Source organism: Alexandromys fortis, unplaced genomic scaffold (genome assembly GCF_014885135.2).
Source record: "Alexandromys fortis isolate MF-2015 unplaced genomic scaffold, M_Fortis_MF-2015_v1.1 scaffold_199, whole genome shotgun sequence".
NCBI lineage: Eukaryota > Metazoa > Chordata > Mammalia > Rodentia > Cricetidae > Alexandromys > Alexandromys fortis.
The window spans coordinates 2,070,200-2,093,440 of NW_026068074.1; the positions used below are offsets into that span (position 1 = coordinate 2,070,200).

General features: G+C 51.8%; 1 protein-coding gene across 2 annotated transcripts in view; it reads right to left on the reverse strand.

Annotated features, from left to right (window-relative positions):
• Gsg1l (GSG1 like) overlaps nucleotides 1-23,241 on the reverse strand; it is a 191,676-nt gene that overhangs the window by 69,598 nt on the left and 98,837 nt on the right. For both annotated transcript variants that reach the window (XM_050121627.1, XM_050121628.1), the window contains exon 3: nucleotides 4,853-5,005. In XM_050121627.1, the coding sequence (XP_049977584.1) occupies nucleotides 4,853-5,005 (153 nt within the window). The remainder of the gene's footprint in view (nucleotides 1-4,852; nucleotides 5,006-23,241) is intronic.

The window sequence follows — 23,241 nt, forward strand, 5'->3', positions numbered from 1 at the left end:
CCTCCTCCCCTTCCACCCTCTCCTCCTCCTCCCCTTCCACCCTCTCCTCCTCCTCCTCTTCCACCCGTTTCTCCTCTTCCTCCTTGTCTTCTGGCAAGGTCTTGCAATGTAACCCATACACAATTATTGTCAACCACAGCTACCTCTCTGTACAATAAGACAGGATTCCTCCCTCTAACGACACTCTTTCAACTATTTATTACTTTAACTCTCTCTTCTGATTTAAGCAGTTGAACTCAGAGTGCTGTGTGAGTCCCTACAAGTGTGGTCCACTGCAGGCCCCACAAGTTCACCATGGGAACAATGGGAAACATTATCACTCTAGTCCTGGCGATCCCCAACTGTACAACCACTGCTATTAGAGACACCAGATGCTCTTCACTGCGAGAAGTACCTGAACCAGGCCTCACCTAGAGAAGGCTGCTTCCTGCAGCTGTCACTCTCAGTACACTCGAGGACAGCTAGGAATACGGATGATGGTGGCTAAGCCTTGCTCTGGACAGCTCAGCATGACAGACACCCGGCTCAATAGCCCTCTAGCTAGGATTGCAGACAGGCCAGCTTCCTATCTCTACAGTCTGGTCTTCACCACTAGACTACAAGGAGTGGTAGCATGAGCCCACGGCGGACTTGCCCCCCCCCACTGCGACCCGTTAGAGAAGCAGATGTGCACACACCCTGGCTAAAGACATTATGAGAGGTCAGCTCGACCCTGAACACAGCACACCCTATAGACATCACCTTGGCATGTATTACAGAAACCATACTTTGGATTTTGGATTTTTGTCTTTCTTTTGCCTGGTGCCATGCAGCTGGACCCTTTCTTGTGTCTTTTAGCTCATAATTCTCCTGCCTCAGCTTCTTGAATGATGGGTTCCCAGGAATGTGGTGCCATGCCTGTCTAATGATGGGAGATATTCAACAAACCTACCCAGATTCTCAGTAAGACCAGACTGAGCAGGCCAAAGATAGAACTCAAGGTCAGGACTGGTTCACGTGAAGACTCAAAGGGGTGTGAGTCAAACTGAGCCACAGGAGCCCGTCTCCCCCATAATGCTGCCACCATAACCAGCTATAATCAGTGGGCTAATTTTCATAATTGCTAATTAACCCTAATAACTAGTTTGCATGATAAGAGCTGCCTGGCTCTGCTTTCTCCTCCAGCGGAGGAACATTTTCACCTTGGGCTCATCTGGTTCAGTAGGTGGCAGGACCCAGTGCACCCCAGGCACCGGCGCTGGCCTCTTCCTGGACTTCAGTGGCTCCCCCACCCACCCAGGGGACCCATCGACATCACTCCACCCCTCTCAGGTTCCCAAGGGGCCACCCTAAACCAGTTTCCTGTGTCTTTCCAACAGCAGGTTGGACACCATTCTTTATTTGTAAGAGCCTTGAAGCTTGTCTCTGCCTTGCTCGGCTCTCCCCATCTCCCGAGTGTCTCCTAAGAATAAATATTAAACCCTTTCTCTCCATGACCTGATAGTTGGGTCTTCGCCACTTCACCTGGCTGCTATTAACTTCTGAGTTTCTGCTTTCTGCAGATTAATTGACAAAAAGAAAATCCTTTGTCCTCCTACCTGGTCACACCCACAGTGTGACTCTGTGAAAGCCACAGAGACACAGAGACCCTTGAAAGCCAGTTTGAAGTGGCTTAATTCCAGGGCCATGATTGGCCAGCTGTGCCAACCAGAGCAGGTCAATTAACCTCCCCCAGCCCTGACTTGTTCAGATGTCTGGAGTTATATGGACAGCCGGTTTGCTCCAGCAGCGCTAGCAGTGGGCCTCCCTGCTGGGAGGATGAGCTGCTGCTTCTTCCTTTTTTACGGGCAGAGGCCGTGCTGAGCCTGTGGAAGAAGCTAAGTGGGATGGAGATGGCTGCTGTGTTAGCTGCTTTCCCTCATCCCTGTGATTCCTGACCGAAGCAACTTAAAGAAGGGAGGGCCAGTTTTCGGCTCACGGGTCGCGGGTACATCCATCATGGCTGTGGGAGGACGGGGCAGCATCAGCACCAAGAGGCAGGGGAGACATGGGATGCTCAGCTGGCTTTCTCCTTTCCACGCAGCCTGCAAGCCCAGCCCGTGGAATGGCGGGTAATGGTGAAGATGGGACTTCCTCCTCCACTAGCCCATCTAACCCTCCCTCACGGACTAGCTCAGCCCTTGTCTCTAAATCTCGTCCGGTTGATATAACCATTAAAGCCATGTTGGCTGACAACTGACGTGTGCTCATTTGGACTAAAGAAGGTGGGAGGAGGGCTGGAGACTACATGGCAGTGGGAGGGGTACCTGGATGAGGGGCAGAGGGAGAGAAAGGAATAGAGAGGAGGCTGCTGGCCAGAATGAAGAGCGCACCCAGCCCCCTCCGGCACTCTGACCACCTCCCTCTTGTATCCCCCATGTCTTCTTAGTCAGCCCGCCGCTCAGTCTGTCTAAAGGCAAAGGCCAGCTAGGGACCTCTGCATGGCTGAGTCAGGGGCTCCCTGTCTGTCTGGACCTGTGGAGCCCTTCTCAGAATGATACTTTCAGCTGATTACAGAGGGAACCAATCGCGGGGAATGCATTTAGCAAAACACTCAAGACTCTTCATGTGGGAACATGCACGCTGTTTTGTGAGCATGTTAAACAAGACTTGGCGGAGGCCTAATAAGCGCCCTGCTCCGGAGGTTGCGCATCGGAACACCTGCGGCAGCTGCCGTGGGACGTGAAAAGGATGGATGCTGCAGGTCACTGAGTCCCAACGCCTGCCCCATCACCACGGTGCGGGAGAATGACGAGTGGCATTTACAAGCTGCAGAAATACGAGTATAAATTGTTTCCCAAACTGGTTCACAGATTCTGAATTCTGTGGACTCTGAGCCTGACCTCACCTTCCTGCCATTCCCTAATGGCTGCTCCTCCACTGTCTCAGAGTCCTAGGGGCCTTGCCATGGAGGGGGTGCCTGTTTTAATCGCTGCTATTTCTCATTTTGGTTTCCACAGCAGCCTCCCTGTCTCGCTGTGGCTAGGATGGTGAGACACTCCATATGTGACAGGCAAGCACAGCCACTGAGCTATAGCCCCAGCTCCCTTTTATCTTTTATTTAAAAACAGAGTCTCACTAAGTTACACAAACTGGCCTTGAACTCAGTCCGTAGTCCAGGCTGGTCTTGGTACTTGTGATCCTCCTGCCTCAGCTTCCACAATAGTTGGGATGACAGGCCTGTACCCAGCTCCCTACTGTCATGCTGCTTGGTTCCATCCAGGACCCACCCTGAATTCGAAACTCATCCCCAGTACGAACCTGATCCTGTCACTCCCTTATCCCCTTGCTCTGAACGGCTCACTGACCCCTGTGCATGCAGGACGAACCTGGGAGGCCTCTGTAAAGCAGCGAGGTACCTCAGCTCTCCAGCCTCCCCTCAGCACCTTTCTCCTCCTGTCTCTGCCTTCCTGCCATGCATGGCTCCTTCACACCCCAGTTTAGCATCACGCTTCCTAGGGAGGAGTGGATGGCCCTCCCGCCTGGGACAGAGACATGCCCAGGTCACATTATGATAACGTCACATCCTTCTTCAATACAAAAAAAAAAAAAAAAAAAAAAAAAAAAAAAAAAAAAAAAAAAAAAAACCTTCCTATGAGCAAGTCTTCTTCCTTCATCCCCTAAACCCAGGCCAGTGACCACAACCCAGCAGATCTTCAGCGGATGCCTACTAAACAAATGAATAAAAGACTGGAAAGGGCAGAAGGGGTCTCAGCTGAGAGCAGCAGGTATAGACAGAGCCAGATGCTGTGCTAGGCTGTCGCTAAACCCCCTTTGCACAGATTCCCCCAGGTCCTCGTGGTACATTTGATCTGGGGAGCAGGCTGTAACTTGTTGAGTTCAGCTCTCTGTTCTTTGAGAAATCCCTCTGGTTTCTACACACACCTCAATTAGAGGTGATTATGTCCCTTGTCAAAGGCAGTTCTTCCAGTGCACAAAGAATGGGATTGTCGGGTTTATAGAAATTCAATTTGCACATGGTCTTTTAGGAGCAGATGCCTTACAGAGGCCAGCCAGCATGGCTGGTCAGCCCCGAGGACAATGGCCACACTCTGGAGCACTCTCTGCTCCACACTCTGGGACTTGGATACCATGCATCTGGGGCCAAGGCCCTGTCTTGGTGTGCTTTCTCCGTCTCTCTGAGTCCTGGGGGGTGGGGCTTCTTCCTCCCCACCTCCATAAGGGGAGGTCCAAGGCGGAAGTCCTCACTGCAGATGGACTCACCTTTTGTTCCTCCCTCTCTCCTTCCTTCCTTCCTTCCTTCCTTCCTTCCTTCCTTCCTTCCTTCCTTCCTTCTTTCCTTCCTTCTTTCCTTTCTTCCACCTTTCTTCCTTTCCTGGCCCCCATGGCAAGAGATGGAACTTGGATCTTTATGCTCTGACATTAAGCAGCAACCTCAGCCAGAAGGGATCCTTTTCTGCAGCCTTGTGGGATCCCCCTCCATGCACCCCTTCCCTTCACCTCACTGTCTTGTTCTCCTTTGTAGCCCTGTGGGATCCCCTCCACTCACCCCTTTCTATCACCTCCCTGCCTCGTGCCCAAACCCAACATACATTCCTGCAGCACCATACATTCATGCTAAGCACCACACAGCTGACCCTGGGTATGTATGTGCGCTTGTCACTATAAAGCCAGACCCTCGTGCCCGGCATGCTGTGGACATTTATAAATGGTAGGGTCTGGGCTCAGAAGAGATGCAGTAGCCTGTGCTCTTCCATCATCACAGAGGATGTCCCCAGGCTCCGGTGCACAGCATCCCTTGGGGCTGAGCCAGGGGAGATGAGCAGTTGCCCACCCCACCCCCCACCCCCGCACTGCTCTCCACACTCCTTACCTGAGAGCACCGTGAAGACGGCAGCAAAGGCGTTGAGCTTGAGCCCGTCTATGACGCTGCTGGAGTGGACAAGCTCAAGACACATGAGGCTGAAGCCGACCACCAGCAGAAGGATGTAGAGCACCTCGGAGACCACTGACAGCCACAGCACCCCTAGAGAGCAAGGCAGGAGCAGGTGAGAAACGGTCCGCCCTACACAGCCAGCACACCCACCAAAGACATCAGGTCACTGCAAACCCAAGCTCAGTTCTAGGTTTTCCTGTGCTGTGACACCCTGACGGGCCAGTGTGGGGTGAAGATGACACTGAAGGCATAGAGCAGGGCCCCTTCATCTCAGCCCTGAGGGTCACCCTACTGCAGACTCTACATGGGCAAAGTTTCCATTGCTAAGTCCACTGGGGGAGGTTCTCTGTTACCTGAGCGACAAATGTCCCTAATCCCATGACCTGACCTCAAGCCTTGCCTGTGCCTTTACCTACCCTGCACTCTCCCTTGTACCCTGCTCTACCTCCTTCTAGAACCAGCACTGCCAAGTCTGTGGCTTTGGCCTGTGGTTCTCCCAGGAGCTGCTGTGCTATGCTGTGCTGTGAGCCTGGACATAGATGATTGATCGAATTTGATCACTGGCCTAGAAATGATCTGTCACTGCCCTTTTCTAGGACTCTGAGCATGATGTCACTGAGGTGGACCAGGAGAGAAGCTCACAGGTGCCAGTGAGAAAGATCATCTGGCTTCAGCCCTTCCTAAAGGACGCCGCTCCTCAGCCCTTCTAGGTTTTGCTGTGTCTTCTGGGTTTTCCCGTATGGGTCCATCTTGGGCGACTAGCACTGCTACCCAGTTTAGGGACAGCTGCTGCTTTCCTGTCCCACACTGTCACTCCTTCCTCTTCCTGTCTGTCACTTGCCCAGCGCCTGCTTTCTTCTGGTCTCTGGTTTCCTTGAGAACCCCATCCTGGCACCTTGTCTTAAGCAAGAGTTCATGTCTAGCCAGGCCAAGCTTCTCGCCACCCAACTCCGGGGCTCAGGAGCCAACTCTGTGCCTCAGTTTCTTTTTCTATAAAGTAGGAGTACTACTAAGAGCTGTGGTGCCAGCACTGGGGGAGAAGTAGTTTCTGAGTACTATGTAACACTCTAGTTCGCCCAGCGAGGGACCTGGTCACTGATCCACTGATGCCGTCATGTGCACAGCATGCTGACTCATGGGAATGGAGCCCAGGGGCTTCCAACTGAGGTCATCAATGGAAGATGGAGTCAATGGGGTGAGATGAGCTTGTGGGTCCATGGAAGGGGGCGGTATAAACAGTAGGAATGGAGTCCCACCCAGCATGGATTCCCACCGGCAATAAACCCAAGACCACTCTGTTCTGTGAGAGCTGGCCACAAGATGGTTGCAAGAGCCGGTGGGAAAGAGAAACCTGGCTCAAGGTTGGGAACATGAAGACATTCAATGGTCAACTTGTTACAGTCGCGAGCCGCCTGGGAAGAGACTCTCAGTGAGGAATTGCTTAAGTTAGGTTGGACTGAGGATGTGACTATGGGGGGTTTAGTTAGTTAGTTAGTTAGTTAGTTAGGTCAATTGAAGTGAGAAGAGCAGCCTAAACGTGGGTGGCTCCATTCCTTGGGTTTGGGTCCTGAATTGTATGAGGAGAGATGAGCAGTCGGCAGGCGTGTGTTCATTCTTTGTGCTCGGCTGTACACGCGCGTGTGACCAGCCGCTTCCTACTCCTACCTCCAAGGATGGCAGAGCTAGGCTCTGAAGGGACCAGCGGTTCTGTCTTTGCCCAGGAACCTCTGGGGATCCAAGGGGCCTGGGATCAAATCCAGGCTGTTTCACTGGCCATGAGGGGCCCACTCAGAACCTCAGTGATCTCTTCTGTGGAATGGGCTCTGGAAGGGGGATCCAGGAAGTGACTGCTCCCCAGAGGAATAGTCATTGCAGTCCTGTAGGAAGGGACTGTCCTCAAGAGACATGCGTAGAGGATGTGGGGATGCAGGGAGGACAGGAAGGTAGGTGCTCAGCCAAAGGATCGTGTCTGACCCATGGTGGCACCATTGGGAAGCAGAATCTCAGAGCTGTGTCAGCCAGGGCCTTACTGCCGTCCTAGCTGCTCAACCTTGCTGGAGGGAAATGCATGTTCTGATGGGTAAACAGAAAAGGCTCCAGGGGTCCCCAAAGCCCTCTATAGGCACTGGGAGATTGGTGGGACCTCAGTGTCATTTACTGCTGGGTCTGAAACTTAGCATGACAATCACAATGTCTATTATTATGATTTTGCTTGTGTTTCATAGATAAGGTCTTACTAGATAGCCCAGGTTGGCCTGGCACTTGGATTCCCGCTTCCATAGTGCTGGGATGAGAGTGGTGTGTCACTGTGCCCAGCCTGTTATAATTATTAGCTTCTTTGACTTACATGGGCGGAGCTTTCTTGCATGTGCTCCAGAGCCCAGTGAGAGGATAACGAGCTGAATCTAGCCAATCCTCCAGCCTACTTCTGGGGTACAAGTGCCAGGTTCTCTATCCTCACCAACCCAGGGGTGCTCCCCACTGGCACTTTATCCGGCTGCCTAGTGATGCCCTGGTTACTAGTACCCACTCTGCCCCCAAGGAACCAACTCCACTCCCAAGAGGCAAATAAGAATCCCCGAAGCAATGACTGAGATGCAGGTGGCACAGCTCAATTTCCTCAAAAGATCGAAATATTGAGTTGAACCAGAGAATGAAGAAGCAGTTCTAAAACTTCTCATTACCTCCATCCAAAGGGTCCTTAGTGGTACTAACAACGCATTCTTAAAACCTTTCTAATGGTTTTCAATTTGGGGTGTAGGGTGAATATCAGGGTCTCATGAAGTCTACGTTGGCCTCCAACTTGCTGTGTAGCTCAGGATGGACTTGAACTCCTGATCCTCCTGCCTCCACAACCCAAATGCTTTGATTTCAGACATATATCGCCATGCCTAATTTTATGAGATGCTAGAAACCGAACTCAGAAATTCATGCTGGGCAAGTCCTCTACCAACTGTGTCACATCCCAAGCTCCTACTGGCCATGTTGTAAAAGGAGGCTGAGCCTCAGGCCCAGCATGTTGTGTAGTTACTTCCCATGCTGGTGATTCTCTGAGGATTTCTCTTCTACCCCACCTCCTCCCTCCATGCCACCCAGACATCTCTACTCAGGTCTGCATCCAGGGACCTGAGCTGCCCGGACCCATGGCTCATCCCTCAGGGGTAACGGGGCACTGGTGTCTGCCCACTCTGCCCTGCCCAGAACTACCTATGCTGTGTTCTGCCTTCTTGGCTTTAAGCATCCTCTCCTGGCTAGGGTGGCACCAGCTCTCCATTGCTGTCAGCATTTGGGGACATTAGAGCCCTCTACTCCATAAAGGTAACTGCTGTGTGTCATTTGAACAATTCGCTGCCCCCAGAAACTCTTCCATCAGAATGGCTCCCTCTGCTGTTTGGAGTATCTCCACCTCTCAAGGACCCTCCCTGGCTCATCTTTTTACGGGGGTCGATCCTGGTCTTCAATCAGATCTAGATTCAAGTCAATGGTGCCCGTAGCATCTGAACTGGTGAAGGGGAGTGCAGAGGCTCAGACCCCACCCGACACCCCAGGACTGGGAGCTATGTACTATAAACGGCTGCTGCAGCCACTGTGGAAGTCAGCAGGCAGGTATGGCAAACAAACAAAACAGGATGACCATGTGACCCAGTTGTGCCACTCCTGGGGTGTACCCAAAGGAGTCCAACTCTACATGTCACAGGGACACCGCACGCCAGTGTCCATTGCTCTTCTAGCCTCGGTAGATACATACAGAGCCAGCAGATGAGCAGATAAGGAAAACGTTGTTGCATATGCATAGAGGAGTACTATTTAGCCGTAAAAAAGAATGGAATGATATCATTTTTAGGGAAATACATAGAACTGGAGTCATCAGGTTAGGTGAAATAAGCCAAACACTTTTCTTCTCGTTATCAGAACCTATATTTCTATTAAGTAGAAGGGAGACTGTGGAGGGTGCCAGGAGGGGAGGGAGGATAAGAGAAGGGTGGAATTGATGGAAATACATTGTTTACATGTGTAAATATCATAGTGATTCTTATTTACAAATAATATACACTAATTAATACAGAGAGAGAAAAGAAAGGTACTGGCAGAGGGGACTGCAGACGGTGTGGATAGACACTCAGGTTCAGATCCCCCATCTTCCTTTTACACACACACACACACACACACACACACACGGAAAAGAGAGTTAACTTTGGGGAGCAAAGGTCAGGGCTGGGATGGCAGGTGTTGGTGTCTGGAGAACACAGAGCAGCCGGTGGGAATAGTAAAGTGGTGGGAGACAGTATGCCACCCCCCCCGGGGGACTGGGGAGAGAGGGGTGCAGCAGGTGCCTTGGTGATGGGGGAGAGACCTGTAAGCAAAGACAGGATGGGGCCGGTCCCCGAACTTGCCACTAATGGCTAGATTTGCAGCAGGGAATGGGTGACCTTCAGGGGCAGAAGGAATGGAAAGATTTCTCATCAGGTGGGGCCAAGCTGACAGTTAATCCTGTTAGCTGCACTTCTTGCCTTTTTAAAAAACAGCTTGGTGAGGTCAACTCTGACCCGCCACTGATGGGATTGATGGGTCTGCAAGAATGATTTCCGTTCCCTGCAGTGTCTCCCCAGCTGAGAGCCAGCCAGGGTCGGCTCCTCACTGAGCTCAGAGACACCTGGGGGAATCAGCCTCAGCCTCCGGTGACCTTGAATGGGGGTCACCTCCATCCCTGCTGCTCTCATTTGAGAAGTGGGCACGGTAGACACGGAGCCAGAATGACAGACAGTGCAGAAGTCCCTGTGGATCCCATGGGCTTGCTGCTGCTGGTGTGTGTGTGTGTGTGTGTGTGTGTGTGTGCGCGCGCGCGTGTGCATGTGTGTGTGTGTCTGTGAAAGTCAAGTAGGGCCATTGCTGGTGAACAAGTATAATAATTAACAATTATAGTCAAGCCTCGCTCTGAGAAGGAGTGAATGCCTCCCAAGAGCTGTGTGGGCACAGCATGCCCCTACCACATACCTGGCTATGCAGGCTTGTGAGGAAGAGTGGCCATCTCTTGATGGAAGGAGATGCCATCAAAAGGCTTGTTTTTACAGTAAACATGCTTTTAAGTAGAGTTCACACTAAATAACATGAAAGTCAAGCACCATGACTGGGGCCTCTAACCCCAGTACATGGGCTTGGGGAGGCAGGAGAGTCAAGAGTTCAAGGTCATCTTCATCTACATATCTGGCTCAAGCCTAGCTTGAGATGCACAAGATTCTATCTAAAAATGTAATTAATTAATTAATTAATCTATAATGAAAATCAGGGGGTAGGGAGAAGGTTTAATGGGTAAAAGTGTTGACTTGAGGACTTGAGTTCGAACCCCTGGCATCCACATAAAAAACTAAGCACAATGGTACATGTCCGTAACTCCAGCATTGGAGGCCAGAGGCAGGTTGCCTCTGGGGGCGTGCCAGACAGCCTAGCCCAAAAGGTGAGCTCCAGGTGCAGGGAGAGACTCTGTCCTCAAAAGATGGAAAGAAACGGTGGAGAGCAATAGAGGAAGATGCTCAAGCTCCTTTTTTCACCTCTGCATTCGCATGCCTGAGTTCTTTCAACACCACACACAGGAAAATGCAGAGTGGGTATGTAATCACCCTCATATGCACCACACACACACACACGCACACACACACACACGCTTGCACGAGCACACACATGCATGTGTACACACACACACATGCACTCATGCACGCGCATGCACACACACGCATGCGCACACACACACACACATACATAGAACAGTAGATAGGTATGCATCCTCACATGCACCGCCCACATATGGAAAGTATAGATCGTAAACACATTTAGTGGATATCCTTAGAAGTGCATCATACCATATGTATCTGGATATTCTCTGTCTCTGCCTGACTGTGGATGTGCTGGATTCGTTAGGGTCAGCATCACCACGAGCAGAAGAGCGACATTTTGTGATGGAAGGACAGTGGCGGGAGTTTTCAGGTTGGTTGTGTTCTCATGGGACCAGTGCTACATATGCCACCGTCATTACACAGGTTGATGGGGCCCAGCAAGGTCACCCCGAGGGGTGGGGAGGAGCCTGAGATTGGGCCAGCAGCCATCACCATGGGAAGCCACAGTCCCTGGGTCATGAATGAAAACCAGGTCATGGTTATCAACGCTAAGGCAGAGAAGCACAGGTGGAGCAGCCTGGGCAGGGGACATCTATCCAATCCCAGTGTTCCCACGTGAAAGCGGGGTCTTTGCACTCACTTCCTGACCCACTGCAAGGACTGGTAGCTCATTGGTGAGGCAAGGGCTAGCACCTCTCTGTCTGCACTTGCTAGATGAAGCCTCAGCTGTTCCTACTAGGATGCTCAGTGTTCCTGGTGTGATGTCAGCCAGGGGACCCCTAAGGCCTGAGACAACAGCCTTAGACACATAAAACCCTTGAGAGCTCAAAGGGCAACTGTTGCAAAGTCACAGGGAAGACAAGACCCCAAGATGCAATGGTGGGGGAAAAACAACCTTTTTCCTCAAAATAAATAAATGAAAAAGAATCCATCAGTTTACTACACTGGATCAATAAGGCCCAGCACAGTGGCTGTGGGCTGCGCTGGGCAGCGTGCCCTGACGCCAAGCATGTTAAATCATGTAAATGACACAAGCCGGTCTGCTGGGGCTGGGAACGGCTCAGTGACAGCTGCTGCTTATGAAATGTCAGTGTGGGGGGATCAGTGACCAGAAGGTGTGGGCTGCCAGGAAAAGGCCGGAAGCCTCGCAGAAGCAGGAGGGGGAGTCTGGAGTCACCTGCAAATGAGAGGGTTCCTGTCCACAGCCCAGCTGGGATGTACTGTCTCAGAGCAAGGCAGAGGCAGAGCCAGGCTGGGGCTCTGTGCCCCCGTGAGCTGTTTTCTGTCACATAATGGGAACGTAAGGGTAGGCATTCTATTAGCAGCCAAGGGACAGAAGTTTGGAGGAAAGGGATATTCAGTAGGGGAAACTGAGAGAGACCAAGGGGCCTATCAGGCTCAAAGGTTCATCTGGTGCTGGGGCCTCAGCTTCCCCCTTGGGAAAGCCAGGGCTCTCTCATGCAAGCTGCCAGCAGACAGAATCCAAGCGGCAGAAATGTCTTGTTTGGCCCACACAATATTTTTAAAAATATCCACACTCATTGTCAACATTTAAAAATAAGAAGTGTCTCATCAAACTCCAGCGTTCTGAAGTTCATTTGCAAACTGGGTGGGTGTGACATAATGAGCCCGAATCCTCACATGGCCACAGAGGTTGGGCCAAGTTAAGCCAGGGTTACCTCCTAACAGAGCTCCGACAGGGGACACAGACCACACCGGGCACCTCAGCTCTTCATGGCTCCTCCCTGAGTTTACAGCCCACATGACAGGGTCTAACCCTGACACTACAGGGGCATGAGTTTTTTTTTTTTTTCTGTGTCTGGTTATTGCTCACTTGATCATCCACACACACCGGATCTCCCTAGATAGCCCAGGCTGTCTCAAATCTGTGACCTCCCACGTCAGCCTCCCAAACTCTATGATTACAAGTGCACGCCAACTCCTGACTCTGGACGCAGCACTTCAAGGCTCTGGGTGAATGAAATGGGGCAGAAAAACAGGTTCTCGAGGGCATCAAGAAAGTGTCACACAGGGCTGGGGGTGGGGCTCAGCTGTAGTGAGTACTTGCCCGGTATGAGCAAGGCCCTGGATTCCATCTCCAGCACCAGGAAGTTCCCAGAAAGCAATCCAGCCCTTGTGACAGACGTTTGGACTTCACACTGTGGACTTCATCTGTAGATGCATCCATGCTTTTTTAAGCCACCAGGTTTCTTCAAAGTCACCTCCTCCAAGACACTCCTCTGGCCCACCCTAGCCTCAGCGGTGGTGCCAGGGAGACCCCTGTGTAAAGAAAGTGGCTTGATCCTTCCTCTTGGTGTATCCCCTAGGGGAAGAGCCCCAGTACATAGAAGGTCTTCAGGAGTCCCCTTTCCTCTCTCATCAGTGACCACTGAACAAACTGCTTTGTCTCCGACAATGCTCTCCCTCCTCAGAGGCCACAGTCCCTGTCACTTCTAAACCATCTCCGGCAGACATGCCCTTTAGAAGGGGCGCTGCTGGAGCTGAGGACAGTCGTAGAACATCTGAGGCCTGTCATTGTGACCTTGGCCTTCAGCACCAGATGACAGCAATTGCTCTTTCTCTTCAGGCCCCAGATGCTGACTGGGGGAACACACCACTGCCTCGCGTGCTGGGACTGGATGGTGGGGAGGGAGGAGGCAGGAGATCACAAGGCCAAGGTTGCGCTCTGGCCCCACAGGCAGGCCTTCAGCCTGCTCTCAGGTCTCTCTGGCGCATCCTGTTTCTGTCTGTGACAGAGGCAGGCAGAGAATTTCAAGGAGTCCTGAGGGCAGGCCTCTGGGCTTCTGTGACTTTGTGCTCCTTCCCCCGACTTCTCCCGCTCCTCCTTTCCTTTTGTCCTTTTCTGTCTCCATTTTTATCCCCCTTTCCTCTTCACAGCCACCTATGATATTCTTAAATTTACAATTCAATGCCATTACTATATTTTTAAAAAATCAAGATCCCTTTTGAGACTTGGCCAGGCCAGGACCACATTCCCTCAGGTGGCCAGTGACCAGGACCACATTCCCTCAGCAGGCCACAGTGTGAACAGACAGGTCGTTCTGAGTGACCGCTGAAAGAAGCCGTGTGAGACAGGAAGAGCAGGTGTGCACAGTCAGCAACGGAGCTCAGAGGCCCTTAGGGAGTTGGAGGACGAGGCCAGCAGGGCATGGAGGGAAACTCCCTGGACCTCATGGACACCAGTTGCTCTCATGCCACCTGTTGTAGGTCTAGAGTTGCGTGGCTGTTACTGGGGCGGAGGAACAGAAATCTTTCCTTGTCCTTGTTAGTGTTTGCTTGTTTGTTTTTGTCCACTTGACATAGCCGGAGTTATCTGGGAAGAGGAACTTCAGTTGTGAAAACACCGCCATCACATTGGCATTTTCTGGGTTACTATTTGATGTGGGAGGGTCCTCTGGGTAGTGACACCTGGGCAGGTGTTCCTGGGCTGAGCAAGCCGTGGGGAATAGCCACTACCCAGTGTTCCTCCCAGGCCTCTGCATCAGTTCCTGCCTCCGGGTACCTGTCCTGACTTCCCTCAGTGATGCGCTGTGATGTGGACGCGCAAGCCAAATAAACCCTTTCCTCCCCAAGTTGCTTTTGGTCCTGGTGTTCATCACGGCAATAGAAACCCTAATGAGGAATCCTGCAATCCAGCTCAATGCCTGCTTGCTGTGCGGTCTATGCGAGTGACCTCACCTCCCTGAGCACTATAGCAGGGATTTAGTGAGATGCATAAACAGGAAAGCCCAGGCTTGGCTCCTGTTGGACCTAGAATCTTCTCATTGCCCCCTTTTTCAGAGCAGAGCATAGAGACTGGAAGAGGGGGTGGAGTGGAGAAAACTCAAGTCTCTGGTCCCAGGAAGCCAGGTAGAGCGGGCAGCAGAGGACATATGGGCTATCTAGCAGCTGAAGGCCAAGCCAGCTATGGCCTCTGCCCTTTGCCCCACTGTGACCCTCTTACTGTGACCTGATGGATCCAATCCTTCTGAGTGCCAAGGCAATGTCCCTCCTCACTAACCTGGTCTGAGAAACAGAAGCCACTGTGCCTGTTAGAATTGAGTTATAAGTGGCTCCCTCAGGCTTATGCTTTGGGCAACTTCCCCTAGGTGGTTTTGGGAGACATTGAACCTTTAGGAGGCGTGCCTTAGCCAGAAGTAGCTCACTAGGATGAGGCCTTTGAAGGTAATACCTGCCCCTGGTTCTGGCCTCCCATTGTACTTGAGGCCCACCAAGATGTAAGCAGCTTCCACCGTACAGTTCCACCATCATGAATTCATCAACCGTGCCTTCTCTGCTGCAATTGGTGGAAACGCCCTGAAACCAGGAGCCAAAATATGGTTTCTCTCCCTTAGGTTGTTTCTGTCAGTGTTTCATCATGGCAGTGAGGAAAGAAACCAAAGCAGAAGAGAACCACGTCCCAAGCCTAGATCCTGCATCAGCACCATAGGCACAGAAGAAATGGACCTGGCCCAGCTCCCCAGGAGCGCCAAACTGAACAAGAGGGTCCCTCTCCATCATGGCCATTACTATGTCAGCCAGGAGAGCCAGGCACCATAGCTGCACTCAACAGACAGCAAGCATGCATCTCTCCATCACCACCCTGTGTGCGTGAGGAAGCTGAGGTTAAGTGCCAAGCCCAGGACTCCAGCCAACAGGCAGCAGAGCTGGGACTCCCTCCAAAGGGAAGGGACAGTGTTGGGTGTGCATGCCGCTTCCTGTGCCTAGAAGCATGTGGGCGAGTGACCTAAACCTTGCAGGGCCTGGGCTGCTTTATCTGAACGACAGAGCCGCACTGGGGCCTTTCAGGAAACAACAAAATACACGTGAAGGTTCCAGGATGCAGGGAGCAAAGGCCAAGGCCACTGTCGGGGAGACTGCGGAGCCAGCGGAGCCAGCATGGCGGTGAGGACAAGAAGGAAGTGACTGACCTTGCTAGAGAATCTCCAGAAGGATTCTGCCACAAGGACAAGAGGAGAGCCAGAAAAGTTGAACTAGACAGATGAGGAAGTGAAGGCTAGTGATCTTGAACTCCTCACTGTGCCCCCCCTCTGCCTCCTCAGTGCTTGGATGGTAGGCAAACCCACCATGCCTCACGGCTAGATCAGGATTGTTCTGGTCCAGGCGACAACGGCCTGGAGGGAAAACAGTACCACTGTGTGAGTGTGTACGCACACATGTGTGTACATGTGCAAGTGTATGTAAGTGCGTGTGTGTGCGTGTGTGTATCACAGGGAGGGGGATCCGTCTGGCCTGTCTGCCACCCTATGCCAACCCTGGCAGGAGACAGCGTCTTTCATCATGCCCTCTCCCCACCACCCGCACCTGGACCACAGGATCCCGGCTTTATCACTCTGGCAGAGAAGTTTAAAAATATCCAGACTCCCTAGCTTAGAGTTTGCTCTCTCATCTGGAGGCACCCACAAAGCTTTTGCCAATAAAAACGGCATTTCCTTTGGTGTTTATAAAGATCAAAGTCCCAGGGAATAAGCAGGCTGGCGGCCTTTGAGAGCAGCGGCTTCCCAGTGCCTGAGGTTTGAGGTTTCAAAAAAAGGAAGTTTTTTAAGGAGGCCCAAAAGGTTAGGTTTCCAGACAGTTCACAAAAGAAGGAGCCAATCCAGTTAAGATCAGATGGAAAAATAGATCCGACCTCAGTAGTAATAAAATTTAGATTAAAATCCCATGAGGGAGCTCTTGAAGCAGGCCTATTAAGCGAAGCTTTTTAAAGATGAACTCTAGGAGGCGGGGAAGAGAAAGTGGGCTTCCCTCGAAGAAGCATTTATTTCTCCAGTTCCCGGGTCCTCTGCAGATAGGGCCAGATCACCACCTTGGGCACCCTTGTCCTTGGCTGCTTCTTCTGGAATATTCTTTTGTCTCATCCTTCTACGGCTGGTTACTTTTCTCCACTTGGGTCCAGTTCAATTCTCAACTCCTCTGAGAAGCTCTAGATGGAACCCAACTCACCCTGCCTCCCGCGGGGTCCCCTCTGCTGGGCACTCCCCACCAAGACATCTTGGTTGTCCCTCTACTGCCTTCCCTTGCTTTGACTTTTACGTCTGTGAAACAGGAGTTTCTATTGGTCCTTCCTTCTTCACAACTCCAGGGACACAGGTAGGCCCTGACATCCTGCCTGCTCTGCCTCCACTGTCTCTCCGCAATTCTCTGGGTAGCCCTAGAATGGTCCTGGGAATACAAAACCAGCTTTTCCTTCCAGGGACCACACTCCCAGGATTTTGTGCCCTTGTGTTCAGGGAGCTGGTTCCAGGGTGGGATTCTGCCATGGGTAGGATGGGGAACCACTATTTGGCTCAGGACTGGGTATGTGACTGAAGCTGAGCCAGTCAGGGCCCAACCTGACTTTTGGGAACCATTTGGCTCCCTTTCCCACTAGAGGTGGCTAAACTGGGATGGGGGAGCTGAAGCTGTGGTGAGCACCTCTGTCCTCACAGAATCTGCCCTCTGGAAGCTGGTGCAGAAAAAGGCGTGGTCAGAGCACCTGGATGCAGCTGTGCCTGAAGGAGCCTGGCATAAACCCTTGTGCAGGCTGCTAGCCGAGTCCTCTCCAGCCCAAGTAGCCTTTGCTGGCCTTTGTTGGCCCTGTAAGGATGTCTATCACAGCCCTAAATGTCTGTTTACTGGTCACTCTGCCTCCTGGGGAGCATCTCCACCGCTCCATCTGATGCTGCTAGCCACTGCGCTGACTAAGCCACCAGGGAAAACCAGGCCTCCAGAGGGGCCTGAGTGGAGGGGCTGCTCTGTCAGTTCCAGAAGCTGCAGACTGTGATCTGAGCAATTAACCTTTCTGTGGAAGCCAAGGCCAATTACGTCCCGGGGGTATCTGGGCATCTGTGCAGCTGACCAAATGCCTCAGCCTGCCTTGGTTCTTACAGGCTGAACACAGCGCAATCAACTCCCACAGCACGTGCTGCCGCCTGGTTTGTCTGTGCCATCCACCGGCTCCTCCCTCTTCCCTGCTCCACACGCTGTCCTCAATGACCTCTGCACGTCAGCTTTCCCTGTACTCTCCTGCCCAGCACCTCCAAACTTCTTGTGGTGGGGACTGCAAGTGCGCTCCCCAAGTTCTCCACTCTCCGGTCGGGCCCAGTTCTATGACTTGTCTCAACCGGGACATGAATGGGACAGGAACACCTTGCAAAATTGGTGTCGTGCTGGCTGTCACTGATGACTTCATCTCCATCCAGGACAAACCCGAGTCAGCCCATGGATGGCTGAGTGACCAGATCACCCTGAGAGCCAGTCTATACCCCTACCAGCAAGCCAGCAGAAGCCTCTAGCCAGCTTTGTCAGAAGCTTTAGCACGACAGACTCAGCCTTGCACACCTCTGAGGGATGTGGTTGTTACATGGCATGATTGTGTCTGTAGATAGCTGATGCATCTTCTAGGTGCCCGGGCTCCCTCCAGCTGTCCAGGTACTCTTTATTGGCCTAAAATGCCTCTCCTGTCCCAGCTGTGATCAGCGGCACAGCCCATGCAGCTACAGGGCAATGGAACCCTGGAGAGTGGATCAGTTAGAAAGACCAGAGGTTTATTTCTTAGGATTTCAGAGGCTGGAGTCTGAGATCAGAAGACTGGCATGGAGTGAGGCCTTCTCCCTATGTTATCCCAACTGGAAATGGAGGGAGAGAAGGGACTGGCCTCACCACAGAACTGAAGTCCTCTGACTAAACACCTCCCCAGAATCCCTCCTCCCTCAGTTCCAAGGTTGAGAGTTTCTGGAGGGACAAAAGCAATCCAGTCACAACTGTACACTTGCCCAGTGAGGCTTCAGCACCCTCTTTCCACCCCACCACAGCAGCCTCCAGCTTACTAGTCTATGCCCTCATGGTGTTTGTGTTGAATTGGGCTATTCCAGAGTGTGGCAGTATCCCAGCCAAAACGCAGCTCTGAGAATTTGGGCTTCATTCTCTAATTCCTGGTTTCCTCACCAGAACATGGTGTCACAGGTGGGACTTCACAGCACTCTACCGTGCCCCATGTGTCTAGCCTGCAAGGATTTGCCCCCAAGGCCAGCCCCTCACCTCCTCCATTACCTGCATTAAGCATCATTACCAGCCTGGAGCATCTGATGGTGAACTAACATTCCCGTCCTTCCATCCACTCCCCCTGCCCTGCCCCGTGCACTTTCATACCAGGATCAGTGTAAGATGGAGGGGGACGAATGGTTCCCTTCAGGGGAAATACTGCTGCTAAAAGTTAGCACAGGCACCCCTTGGTGTCCACAGGGCTAGGCTCCAGATTTCCTGGGACACCAAAGCTTCATGGACATAAGTTCATCCTCGTGCCCACAAGAGTGCTTGGGGTGTCTGATGTATGGACAGAAAGGAACTGCCATACTGCAATACCAGAGAATAACGACAGAGTTTTGGTGTTGTAATGTATGCTGAGACAAGGTCTTACTGTGCAGCCCAGGCTGCCCTTGAACTCGCAGCCCTCCTACCTCAGCTTATGATTATAGCTATGCATCTCAACTTCTGGAAAATGTTGGAGCTACGGTTAGCTGCAGGTGCAGGGGATGTGTTTATGAGCACCTCCTGGATCGCTGCGCTGTTTTCATTCCTGGTCGACCGCAGTTGTCCTCAGTATACAATGGGGAGTACCAAGGCCCTGACAGTTCATGGGCTTCCTCATACTAACGAACTGCAGACACAGGTCCTGAATCCAACTACTTGGTCCCAGAGTTTCTGAGGACCCAGGCTGAAGGGTGTTTGCTGGGGTTGGGCTCTGAGGGTGTGGGGTGTATCTTGCAGAGTCTGGCATGCTACTACACCCGAACCACACACCTGCTTCCCAAGCACAGGCAGGTTCATGCACACTCAATCAGCTACACAAGTGGGACCAGGCATCAATCTCCTCAAATTTGCCAGTCCATGTCCTAAGTCTCTCAGGCAAGAATAATGTATGGACATTTCCCCGCAATGGCTGCCTGACACCCCCACCAGCCTGAACAGACTCTGCTCAACATAGCTGCTGGTCCTCTCCCGCTCTCTCCCTTCACAAGGCTGCTCTCTCCTTGTTGCTGGGTGGTATTTCACTTATTCCCCTGCCTCAGGGCCTTTGTATGGCTAGCTGTTCCTGAAGCACTGAGTATCTTCCCACAGTGAGGCCCGTTTGCTGTGGTGGGCCTACTATGGAAAGGAAGGAGGAATGGATCTGGGGGAGAGGAGAGATTTGGGGGTACTGATGGTGGGGTAGAGGAAGAGGAAACTGCAGTTGGGATGCACAAATAAAAAGAAAAAGAAGAAAAATGCCCTGTAGGGAGTGTACTATTAGGGGGTGTGGCCTTGTTGAAGTAGGTGTGGTTTGCTGGAGGAAGTGTGTCACTGGGGGTGGGCCTTGAGTTTCAGAAGCTCAAGCCAAGTCTAGTGGTTGACTCTTCCTTCCTGCTGCCTGAGGACCCAGATGTGGAACTCTCAGCCCCTCTCCAGCGCCATGTCTGCCTGCATGCCACCACGCTCCCCGCCACGACAATAATGCGCTAAACCTCTGAACTGTAAGCCAGCCCCAATGAAATGTTTTCCATTATGAGAGTTGTCATGGCCACAGTGTCTCTTCACGTCAGTAGAAACCCTAAGACAGGGCTCAAGCTGGGGATATGTCTATCTCCACAAACCCCATGAAGGCCAAACTCCCACCATTGCTTCACCTCCTATGCACCCACCCAAGCTGGCCAGCAAGCCTCGGGACCAAGCCATGTCAGCTAAGACTGGCACTGATGGTCAGGTCTACTCCTCATGTCTCAGAACACACCGAGTTTCAAGGTGTCAGGGACACAGTCGGTGGCAGCACGGAGAGAGAAAGCTGCCTGGGTCTGAGAACAGCAGGTGTGGGCAAGAATGCAGAGTAACCTGTGAGAGGTCTGGGGACGGCGACAGCCACTCTGACCTCGTCTAACTTGGCCTCATGTTGTTAAATGTGCCCGTTCCCCAGGCTCGACAGCTTAGCCTTAGTCACGCAACATAAACTCTGGTGCTGTAGCACAGGCTCACGAGATTAAAATACAAACAAAAACCCAGCCAAACAACAACAGAAATGCCCCGAGCAAATACCAGCCAACAGGAGATGGTACGTCTAGACTGCAGCTTAGCGGTAATGTGGAATGATGTGAGCCACAAAGACAACAAGTAGATCATGGCCAGGGCCCTCAATATGGAGAAATCCTAAGGAAATCATGTAGCTTCATCATGGAATCACGTGTGAGCCACGCATGTTCTATACAGAGTTCAAACAGAAGTGACACTTTGCAGGGTGTTTACTCAAATGAGATGAAGGTGAGCTACGGATCAGGGTGAGGGCTCCTTGGAAGGAAGTGGGGGAGGATGGGGACCCGGGGCCTCCCAGCTGAGACTGGTGGCTTGCTGCCTGAATTGGTGATTCACTCATTCTTGTTGCTGGTTCTTAAGACTGCGTCTCATAAATATTCTTTTGTACCTGTTCCAATATTTAATAAAGTTCATTTCTTGAAGGCAAACAATGTAGGTAGGCTGCTTCAGGAACTGGCAGTGGGGGTGGGGAAACACAGCCCGGATTTGGTTGCTTCCTGTTGTGCAAATAAAGTTTTATCAGAACACAGCAATCGCTTTACGTATTAGCTGCGGCTACTTCAGAGTCCAAGGGGCGCACTAGATGGTTCCAGCAGAGACGGTGGTACCTGTCTTTACTGTCCGGAGAAAACAAAACAAATAATGGGAGGGAAAAAACGTTTCCCAACAAGAATGTTTCAAACGAGAGCAATGAGCCAGGCTCACAGACTGAACTAAATTACATTTTTCTACACTTTTCTGAGGTCTAGGGATCAAATCCAGGGCCTTGTGGAAAGCATCCAAGCACCCTGCCATTGAACTACGTCTCTAGCCCTATCGTATCATCGTTTTGAGATGGGATCTTGCTCTGTAGCCCCTGCTGGCCTCAAATACCAATCCACCTGCCTCAACCTCCTGAGCAGATGGAACAGGGAACAGCAGGCCTGAATCACCTCCAGCTTCTACTTATTTTTAAGTTTAAAAGTCATGCACATTTGCACTGGTTGTTGTCTGTCCACTTGACACTAACTAGAGTCACCTGGGAAGTGGGGACCTCAGCTAAGGTATGCCTCCCTTCGAGTGGCCTGTGGGCATGTCTGTAGGGGCATCTTCTTGATGTTGACTGATGTGGAAGGGCCCAGCCCCCTGCAGGAGGTACAACCCTTGGGCAAGTGGGCCTGAGAAATACAAGAAAGGTAGATGAACCTGAGCAAGCCAGTAAGCGACATCCCAGATGGCTCCGGTCTCTGTTCCTGCCCTGGCTTCCCGCAATGATGGCCTGTGATCTGGATGTGTAAGTCAAGCAAACTCTTTCCTCCCCTAGTTGCTGTTGGTCCTGATGCTTATACAACAATAGAAAGCAAACTAATAAAAAAATCTGGGGGAAAATATTCCACAAGCATGGAAAAATGCAGAACGGCCTTCCTCCTCTGGATCCCACTTCTGGTGGATGGGGACTGCTTCCTCCCAGTGCCCAGGGACCATGCCCCATCCCCACCACTACCCCCGTGTTCAGAGATGCTGATCATGCAGCCTGTACCGTGTCTCTTTTCCTTAATATCATCTCAGGGCATTTTTATGTGTCACTTAATTACATTCCATTTTTGCTATGATAAATAATGATGCAATTAGTGGCTGCGTACACACGTCTCGGCTGACACTATGAAATATCATAGAGTCGTCCAAAATGAATTTTTGAAGGCATCTTAATGATATAAAGGCTGTCACGGCTGCGTTATTGATTCCCACAGGATGCCCTGAAATAATATGAATGGGTGGGCCATGGGGAATAGCGTGAACTTGATGCAGTAGCAAACAGAACGTTCTGTAGCCATTAAGCCTGACGATCAGGAGTGAGGAACCTTCTCCGATTCTCCACTCCCTCGCCTACTGAGAGCCAGGCCTCCCAGAGTTCCTGGGGGAGTACTTGGCCGGGGAGGGGGTTGGAGATTTGGGAACAGGCGCTAGGGCCTCTTGCATGCTAGGCAAGTACACTGAGTTGCACCCCAGGCCAAGGGGAATTTGGAAGGCAGCTGAGCACAAACGGGCCTGGTGTTGGAGTGGTGTTACGTCAGCTGGCTGCTATTACAATGCTAGCTGCAGCAGCACAAACAATAAGATATGCATGGATGGGAATGAGTCTGTAACTAGATAAGCGTGCCTGGCCCTGCTCCTGCCAGCTAAATATTTTGACAATTGCTCCTGGCCACACCCATCCTGGCATGAAAATACCAGGGGCAGTTGACAAGCCACCCACGAGCGGGTGCTCAGTGTCACCAACAGCTCTAGGATCACTGAAGGACCGACCTCGGTTCCCAAGGGGCTTGAAAGAGAATTGCAATCAAGGAAGGTTCTGGAAACTGCAGACCAGACAGATCTTGATCAGTGCTGAAGAGAAGTCGAAGCCGAGAGGGGGACAATCGTGGGGAGGGGACTCAAGAACAGAGCACCTGCCCTACCCCCACTTCTAGAGGATGTGTTTATGCCCATGGCACCATACTGGATTGGAAATTTTCCCAGGAAATGGGGTGCGGGGTCAGAGAGGGGACAGTGGGTCAAGCAAACTGACGATTCTGGCCGTGTGTGTGTGTGTGTGTGTGTGTGTGTGCACCACCTTTCCATTCTGTTGTAAAAAATATTTGAAAGCACTGGGAAGTGGTGGTGCACGCCTTT